We start from the raw sequence: 9,907 nt of genomic DNA, 5'->3' as shown, positions 1-9,907 counted from the left end.
TAAGTGACTTTTGCCCCATTTTACGATCTTTCTTTGCCACCTTTGTTAAGTCAATTTCTGTAGTTGTTAAGTTAGTAACACGGTTGTTAAGTGAATATGGCTTTGCTCCTCAGAAGGTCACAAAAGGGGATCACATGACCCCGGGGGACACTGCAACGGTCGTAACTGTGAATCAGTTGCCAAGTATCTGAATTTTGATCACACGACCACAAGGAGGTTGGAACGGTCATCGTTGTGAAAAACAGTCATAGGCAGTGGTGGGTTTCAGCCAGTTCTCACCACTTCGGTTGTTAACTTTCTGAGCAGTCTGGCAAACTGGTTGTTGGAAGAAATCATTAGGGCAGAGAACCGGTTGTTAAATTACTTGAATCCCACCACTGGTCATAGGTCCCTTTTTTCAGGGCCATTGTAACTTTGAACGATCACTAAACAAACTGTTGTAAGTCGAGGATCACCTGTACTCATTTTCCTAACTTTACAAGGACTTGATGAGTAGAGTTCCTAGGCGTGGTTACACCTCTGCGTAGTTTCCAACATCGGTTTCAGAAATATGTCAAAGGAAGGAGCTCTCTTCTCTCTGGGGGTGGAAATCTTTCTCCGACTCCCTGGAGACCTCTCTGTTTGGCCATGTCCCTCAAGCTTCAACCCCTCTCAAAGAGTGTCTGAGATCTTATTTCCTCAGAATGTACTTTTCATGTCTTTTTCGTGAGATCAGGGCGTTCCCCAGATTTAGGAACCCTGTTCCTAAAAGTTCCTTCAACCTGCAAAGAATTTAACAGTGGTTCAGACATGAGAATTAGATAAGGGAGCAGATCCCCTGGCAAAATCAGGGTGAAGCATGGAGAAGGTAAGAAAGCCAGAAAAGGAATTTGCTGCACAGTTGTTAATCACGATGGCTGTCGTCTTTACATCCTAAAACAATACACATAAAAAATGGGAAAATTACAGCCCTGGGTGCAAAATACACATTTGAACCTCTAAGACCCAGATAGAGGATGCTCTGGTCTAGGGAGGAGATATTTCTGCAGATTGTGTAAACGGGTGAAAGAGAGAACCAGTGGCATCTACTCAGATTCTCAATTCTGCATATCAACAATTGGTAACTTGAAGCTTATAATGTACTTTGTCTGCTCGGTCCAGCTGGACAGAAATATTGGCTAAGCCAAGCAGAATGACACCGAGTCCCATTTCCGAAACCACCCGTGGCTAAATCAGAGACATGTTCAAAGAGATGAGGTGGACAGATGCCACTGAGGATCCAAAGTGAGATGTGTTTGCCCTTCTCCTCTGACTCTTCTGTCCCATCTCCAAAGTTCCTTCTCTGAGCAATAGATCCACAGGGATGTTCCTTACCAGACATGACACCTAGACGGAAGGCACGGTGAGGTTCTCAGGATCTTCGATTGCACCGCAGCTCAGAGCTTCAATTCCATCTTGGATCCAACTCTCCAACGTGCACTTTTTCCTAGCGGTTGTCCTGTTTTGCTCTCCTCTATCTGAGGCATCTGAGGTGGTGGTGGTGGCTGCCGCAGCAGCAGCGGCAGCAGCAGTCAGACAGGGCTTTCTCTCGGCTGCAATGGCTCTGCTCCCCACACCCTCCTCCAGATCTGATATACCTGGTACTAGAAAGCTGCAAGAACTCCACTCAGTCTGTCTTTGTCTGCCTTTGGCTGTTGAACAACCAGCTCCGCCTCCTGGTCACATACCAGTTCCTGAATGTCTCAGGGCTGCGGAGAAGCTGCCAAGTCTAGGGAGGAGGTAGCCAGTGGGCCCCAGCAGGGCAGCAGCCACCTCTTCCTTCCTGGAAAGCGAGGGGGCTTAGCTCCTGCCTCTAAAGCATCCTTCTGACCTAAACTGTCCGGGATGAGGAACCGGAGCAGAAGATCAAATTATAATGATTTTTTCTTGCTTTGGCTTATACATTAAATCAAGCCACATCAATTTTCCTTCCGTAGTCAGGGGAAGGCTGAAATGAAAGCATCCCTGGCCTTATTTTTTTTCTTGCATTTCCACTCGCTTCTCCAAAAGTGGTGGTGGGAATTCCAGAGGCCTCTGGGGACAAACATGCTGTCTTTTAACTTGTGTGTACAAAGCTCCATTCTTCCACTTTCCCTGCAACGTGTCTTAACTGGAGAGGAAATAGCCCAATCCTTAGAACACCAGGTGAGCCCACCTGGCAAGATCTCCAAGTAAAGAGTGGCTGGCGGACACAATGAATTTTGAAATCTCCTAGAGTAAAGTTTGGCCCATGAAACTGAAAAGGGCATTGTGGGAAAACAACATTAGAAAAACCTGGCACATTTTGCAATTCTGGGGCTGAATTGTTTTAAAATAATTTCTTCATATCATCCTCTTCTCCTTCTCCTTCTCCTTCTCCTTCTCCTTCTCCTCCTCTTCCCCTGGTGCATGGAGGAAAGATCATTTTGCAAAATGCCCTTAGGGACCTGCCTTTCTGGAAACCCTCCATAAGCTTTACCTCCTGGGGATCAGCAAGGGGTGATTTCAGGCCAAACTCTGCCCTTTGTGGAAGTTTCCATGGCTCCATAAATGGATGGCTTTAGAAGGAAAGCAAGTGTGCCACATGTATATGGGCTACAGTCTAACCTGCCAATAGTGGGGTCCTCTGCTTCTAAGTTGGGGGGGGGGCAAGGAATACCAGGAATAGTCAAGGAAACCAACCAATAGATCATTGAGACAATCAACCAGATGAGTGAAAACTCCAATGACCAGGTTCAAATAATCAACCTTTGGACATAATATTTGAAGATCTAGACTTCTGGAGAAGTCTACTGTGGGAAGTTCCCCCCTCCTAGAGAATGAAATATTTTGGGGGATATTAAGAGGCAGAATAGTATATTTCCCCAAAGGAGAAAGGGAGAAACATGCTCTTAAAGGTGCAGAAAGGAGCCCCCGTTTCCTGCATAGTAAAACAGCCCCCTGCAGATGCCTGAAATCTTTAGAGATGGAGATTTTGTGCCCATTAAGAAATCCAGGCCGATCTATTCAGAAACAAAACATCTTCAGCTCCAGGGTGATGGGATTAAGAAGGACAGGACATGACTTTTAGGACATGATAGGATTAACCCACCACCATTGAAATAGCAAGAGACACAAAAGCCCCTTCATTCCTCAATCCCCAGAACAGTTCAAACTTCAAAGCCACAGAAACCTATAAAGATCCATTCACTCATTCAGCTGTCCCAGAACCACAGGCTGTTGCTGGTTCTGCTCATCAATAAACGGACCTTCTTTCCTAAGCAGCCAGCCTCCATTTTATTTCCAGTGCCTTTCTCCCGGCTTGGAACTGGACCTGGATTTTTCTTCCTACGCTGCAATGCAGAGAAAAGTGGAAAGAAAGAGAAGAAAAGGGTGTCAGCAGGTAGATGGCCTGAATTACAGCAACTGTGGGAACATCGTTGGAAGACCTGGAAGATCAAGTTCTTCTTCCTGCCTTCTGAATTTTTTTAAATAATTAATATTAAAACGGGAGGTGTGGCTAAGGTGGCCATCATGGCTGTTTGGCTGCTTGGCATCTACTGCCCCTTTCACATTGCCCCAAATTGGTGGTGTGGCTGCATTCACTGCTTTATCTCCGCAGCTTTCAACGTCCCCCTTTCTCTTTTCTCCCTCTCTCCTCCCCTTCTTGCTCTAATCTGATGAAACACAGAGGATTATCTCTGTCCCTCGTGGCCATTTTGTTCCCTCGCTGTCTGTTGGGGTGGGGGTGGGGAGTGGGGTAGAGAAGCATTAAGTGTGGGTATGGGGTCTTCCCCATCATTGCCAAGGGGAGGACCATGTCCTCTTCTCTGATCTTGTTTGGTTGCCTTCCTCAGATTCATTCCCTGAAGAAAAGATCCCACGGGAAGTTGGAAACTCTCCCGAGGCTGTTTGGGTTTTCTCTCTGACTCCTGAGCATCTTTTAGAAAACTCCTTCTCAGATCTGGATGTGAAATCTCAGGGCGTGGAAGGAAGGTAAGTATCTTTGCAAAATATCTTTCATTCTCCCCTTACCCTTGACAGGTATCTTATGTTAGAAGCTGGTTTTTGGGCAAACAACAAAGCGGAATCTATAAAATTAGAAAAGCAACAGTGGCAGAACGAGGAGGGGTAGAGACAGGAAGCCTGATAAAACAACTGGAGCAATTATCCAGTTTTATTCTAGAGAAAGAAAATTGATCCAAAAGAAACCCAATCAGTAGCTAAGAAATACACCCAAATCAGTCATTCTGAAAGTCTGCTTCCTTTTCCTGTGATTTCCCCCTCCCTTTGCTCCTGGAGGATTTTTAAGAAAGCGTTTGCTCAGACTGTATTGTATACACTCGTCCAGTCCTTCTAACTGATGGGATAGAAAAATAACTTGATGGTTGTTTGAAGGGAAAGTGAAGGTATACTTGTCATGTTTGCTCTACTCTCCACTTGGTCCAGATTAAGATAGAAAACAGGTTCTAAAGTTTGAGTGGTGACTTCCAGAACTGGACCTGAAGTCTCTATATCTCATATTGATTTTTGAGTTCCCAGTCTTTGCTTGAAAGTTTTAGAGATGTAGACAGGAGATTCTTGTTCTCCACTGAAATATAGGGAGGAAGAAAATTAATTTTATTGCTCTTTGATTGTCTATTACATCCTCTCAGTGGCCGATCTATTGACTATGATATTCTGCAATGTAACTCATTACAGAATGTAACTCATGTAATTATCTGAAAGAAAGACAGCTACTTCTGCTTTCTATTAATCCTTAGTTATATCCATAGAAATGAGAGATGGGCCCTTTCTTAGCTGAGATGACAGCCCTAGTGGGTAAAAACATTTTTATGGATGTACACAAGAGATGATTAATTTAAAGTTGGTCAAATTAAACAACTCTGGCAGATTTGAAACACCAGAAAATTAGACGGATCTATTGACTGACATGTGTCATTTATTTCTTTCTCCACCAGGAAAAAATATTGACAAATGTATCTTTATTGATCAGAGTTTGTACTTCTTTCCTTTTAAATGGGCCTGTTCAATGGTGGCATTAAATATGAATCTGCAGATGGAACATATCTGCCTGAACAGATAAAATAATGTGCAAAAAGGGATTATAATAATGTTATAGTGGTTGCTGCAGTTACAAATCATAGGATTACTCCTGTAGGAACGGGAAAGCTCAGATCTGAGATAAATGAAATATCATGCCATTTGTGCAGAATTAAATAAAAATGGAAGGGAGCACACAATGATTTTAAATGCTAGGTAATGTGACGGGTTTTAACAACATATAAGGGAGGTTTTTGAAAAACAAAGCACGGGAAGTTTCTCCACTGAATTTCGTGTCTCTTTTATGCAATGCAGATCTGGGATTTTTCCAGAACATGTCAAAAATTAAAGAGGACGTAAGCAAGAACCTGTAGAATCAAACAGCAGGCATATTCAGGAAGGGTGTCTTTCTTTGCTTGGAGACCAAGTTGATTGTCTTTATCTGGTGTCTTGAGACTATCAGAGAATATTGGGGAATACCTGTGCCTGGAACTTGCTGGCATTCCCCCCCCCCTCCCAAATTTCCAGAAACACTGTCAAGATAAAAGAGACAGAAGGGACTAACAGCCATATTTTTAAAGGGATCTTTTCATTTTTGTGTGTGCGGTTCTGCTTCTTTCTTTTTCTTTTTTTTAATTCCAGGACTTTTTTTGTGGTAATTAGTTTTCCAGAAGAGATTAAAAAGGCTGAATTTAAAAGAGGACTCTCAAACCATTAATAGCTATGCTGGATTTCACTCAAGGCAGATAAATGTAGTTGTTCAACTTTAAGAACTTAATGGAATGTATTGCTGCTCAGACTATACAGAGAGTAAGTAAGTAAGTACCATAAGTAAGTGGAGGGAGGGAAGGGAGGGAGGAAGCAAGGAAGGCTCAATTACTCAACCATAAACTCTGCACTTGTTGGGAAGCTGTAGAAAGACAAAACACTCTCAATGTAAGGCACCATGACAAACGCACAGCCTCCCTGTTCTCCAGTGGTTCCTGTAATGTACTCCTTAAGGGATTGCCATGCTGGTAAGCCAGCTTTTAAATTTGCCCTCCTGTTCTTCTAGCAACAGCTTGGAGAGCAGAGAGCAAGCGCATGAAACATGAACTCTCTGCCATGGGGTTCTAGCTCCTTTGTCTCCTTTGTGCTGTTGCAGTTGTTGTTATTGTCTATGGGGAATCACAATCACCCAGGTCATGCTTCTCCCAAAGGTGCTTTTTCCAAAAGCAACCGGACTTTCTTGGGTTTTTCCTTCAAAATGTTTCATTTCTCATCTAAGAAAAGCACCTTTGGGGCACATATTATCATTGCTCTGCTTTCTAAGACCTGCATTTCTCCTCTTAGGACTAAGGAGGTTAAGAAAAATCTATATTTGACCACCAATCTTTCTATCATCTGTCTGTCTGCCATCTGTCTCTCCTTCCTCTCCCTCCCTCCCTCCCTCCCTCCCTATCTCTATCTATCCATCCATCCACCCATCCATTCTCTCTCATCTATCTATCTATCTATCTATCTATCTATCTATCTATCTATCTATCTATCTATCTATCTATCATCTATCTATCTATCATCATCATCTTTCTATCTATCTCTATCTATCTTTCTCTATCGGGTGCAGTACACAAGACCCTCTCTAAGCAGGAAGGTCTTTTGAGAAGCTCTTCTCCTCTTTTATAGACCTTCATCTAGTTTGGCATTTGAGACCTACAGCTTTTACAGTGTTTTGTCTTTAGTCTTCAGAAACCTAGATATGCAATCAAGCTCCCCAAATAAAGGAAGCCCCAGGAGACCCCAGCTGCAGGAAAGAGCACAGTAAACACTGCTTTGAAAGCACCCTTGGTTTAAATGCTCTTCAAATAACTTGTGCTCAGAAAACCATAGCTCAGGTGTTCGATGTTGTGCAATGCCAAGGAGAGGAATCCATTGCCCAACTCAAACCAAGCTCTCCAGCAACTGAGTTGACCACTAATCTTGTCTTTTCCTCCTCCAGCGCAGCCACGGATCATGGCAAACAAAGACCATCAGCTCCACAACTGCTCCCTGGGGGAGACCTTGAACTATCTCTACCCAAATAATCTGAGTGTCGACTGCCACCCTCTGCCAAAGAGCTCCACAAACCTAGAAGACATCAGGCAGGGAAGTTTTGAAGAAAGCCAGAGCCACAGACAGGACCTTCCCAAAAGCCTCAGTGGTTCTGTTTGCCAAGCCCAGGAGAAGGGGACCACTGCTGGAAGAATTCTTAGCAGCTTCTCTCCACAAGACAATGCACAACGTCCCATCAGAAACAGCAGCCACTTCTTCAGTGTTGACCAGTCCCCAACATCTGAAGAAGGGATGATGTATCCTAGAACATACCTCCAGGGAGGTCCTGTTGAGAAATTAACTCCAGCCTCTGGTGCCAACCTCCAACATCAGTGGACAACGGAGGGTCCGGGAGTTGCAGTCCGGAGAAGCCTCTCCGACCTCACCTGTAGTTGCAAGCAACCGAGTCCAGCCTTCCACATAGAGTCAAGTGCCACATCCCCAGCGGTATGTTCACACAGTAGTAATTTTGCTTTGGCGGACAGACTGATGATTGCAGGACTGAGATATGGAGCGGACCCTCGTGAAACCAGCCCAGATTTGCAAAGCCATAGGATGCAGGTTCCAAATTTGTCGAGGGACCACAACATTGTACCTGCTAAAGTCTTTCACCAAGGGGCTACGTCGCACAATGTTGCTATTTTTACAGACTCTGGAGCATATCACACAAACGTTCTTGCTTCAAGTCCTGCTCCTTTCTCCAATAGGACAATGCATGCCCACAGTGGAATAGGACACGGCAGCTTTTCAACTGGCACCTGCCCACCGGGAATGGTGACCGTTCCTAATGGTATCCTTCCGCCCTGCAGCAGCAGCCACGTGTCTCCTGCGAAGGGAGGAGGCACCATTCCTGCCTACTGCCATTCCTTACCAATACCTTCTCTCCAGTTTGCCCAGAGGCCGGTATGTCCCATTAATGAACTGGGTGAAGAACATGCCAACCCCGAGGGTTGCTCATCTTTGCCTGCTACTGAAGTCTCCTCTGTGAATGGGTCAAGTCTGGAAGCCAACCACATCCCGGGATGCTGTGGGGCCCATGGGGAGCGGGTGGTGCCTCCTCAGCCTTATGGACGAGCAAGCAAGGGTCAGGAGGAAACGAAGACCGTGTATGTGGTATGGAACAGCCACCAAGACGGGGTTCAGACAGTCATAAAGACCAAAGACACATGGACCATGACCTCTAGGAATGATCTCACCCAGGGATTCCAGTCTCCGCTGGACTACAGAGACGCAGAAGTGCAAACCTTCACAGGAAAGGAATGCAAGTCCGTGGCAACCAGCCCATCCATTCTGGCAGAAGGCCAGCCTCATGTCTTCCCAGAGGTGAACCTGAAGCCAGAAGCTGAGGGTGAGAAGTCTCCTGTGCAAGATGTCAGGTGGGACGATGAAGGCATGACCTGGGAAGTCTATGGGGCAGCGGTTGATCCCGAGGTGCTTGGACTGGCCATCCAGAAGCACCTGGAGATCCAGATAGAACAATTCCAAACAGAACCCGAGGAGCTTTGCACCAAGGCCACGGAGAAGCAGCCTGCCAAAGAGGAGAAGCGAATCTCCTTTGCCATGGTGATGCACTGTCTGCGAAACCCAGCCTGCTGTGCACGGTCCAACGTGGCAGTGGAGTGAACTCCACCCAAAGACCATTGTTCCCAAACTGCCAACAAACATTGATTCTTCAAGGGGGTCAAGGGCACCCCAAAAGTGAAGCTTTAGGGAGGCCACTTGATGCCCTGGGACCTTCACAGCCCTGCTTGTACAGGACAGGCCTCCAAAGAAAGAGGGGGAAGGAACTATTGCCACCTCCTTCTCTGCAGCCTCTCTTGAGGCAATCCCTCACCTACCCTCCCTGTTCCTTCTCAGCTCTCTAAAAAAGTGGGGAGAGGTGGGATGGGGCCTGCTGGTGGTCAGCCTCGTCAAGCTTTCTGGAGACCCTGAATGGGCTGATATTCCTCCTGCAACACTGGCAGGGAAGGAAAGGCCACAGGATTGTCCTTCTTGGCTTCTCCTACCTCAATTGCTGCACCGTGAGGTCTTTCTCCCCCACCCCCAAGGGACTCCCTTTGCCTGGAGGCCCGCAGAGGCCCACTGTTTCTCCTGTGCAACACAGGATGTCCGCTTGGAGCAAAGCTGGCCACCACAAGAATCTCCTCTACCCATCAGATATGCTACAGCTTGAGAAGGCTGTCCTTCTCAAAGGACAGCCTAAGAGCCCTAGGAACCACAGAGGAAGCAAACTCTTCATTTCACCCTGCAGAGAAGACAAAAATGTTACTTGTGGAATTATCTTGGTGCATTTGATGGGGAAGAGCATTCTACTTACGCACACTTTTCCTCAGCTTTGTAAGGATTTCTGCTCCTACCAGCTATTGGGGTAGCTTCCTTCATTTTTGGTTTTCTGGAAGGACTGAAACACCCTTCTTCCATCTGGATTAGTAGTCTGAGTCTTCACATACTGCTTATTGTATCATGTTTGTGGTGTATGTCAGTGTGAACTTGGGTTCTAAATGTGATTATACAGCAATATATATATATATATATATATTGCCTCCAGAAGCAGACCAGAAGGTTAAAAATTCATGAAGAATATTATTGCCTTCTTTTTCTATCTGCACTTTGTCATCTTGAGTAGCAGGGAATTCTGCTGTAAAAAAGCAGGAATATGACATTATTCCTCCTTCTCTGAATCAAAAACTGTGTAGTTTCCTTTTGTGTTTGATCTTTGGGGAAAACTGAACCTAAGACCTCTTTTATTGATGAAGCGAATGACTGACAACTGCTTGAGTATATCACAACCTCCTCTCTATGGTTATTAGAATCGCCT

At 45.4% G+C, this 9,907-nt stretch overlaps 1 protein-coding gene across 1 annotated transcript; it reads left to right on the top strand.

The window, feature by feature from the left end:
• Window positions 1-5,796: 5,796 nt before the first annotated feature.
• Window positions 5,797-8,712, top strand: GPRIN2 (G protein regulated inducer of neurite outgrowth 2). Its single transcript, XM_070946200.1, has 2 exons — window positions 5,797-5,829; window positions 7,003-8,712. Exons 1-2 carry the CDS (start codon window positions 5,797-5,799, stop codon window positions 8,710-8,712), a joined length of 1,743 nt encoding a protein of 580 aa, XP_070802301.1.
• The last annotated feature ends 1,195 nt before the right edge of the window (window positions 8,713-9,907 follow it).

Source organism: Pituophis catenifer, unplaced genomic scaffold (assembly GCF_029215685.1).
Source record: "Pituophis catenifer annectens isolate HBS135680 unplaced genomic scaffold, rPitCat1.0.hap2 SCAF_6, whole genome shotgun sequence".
NCBI lineage: Eukaryota > Metazoa > Chordata > Lepidosauria > Squamata > Colubridae > Pituophis > Pituophis catenifer.
The sequence above is the reverse complement of the archived record's forward strand: the minus strand, read 5'-3'. Positions and strand labels throughout refer to the sequence as shown.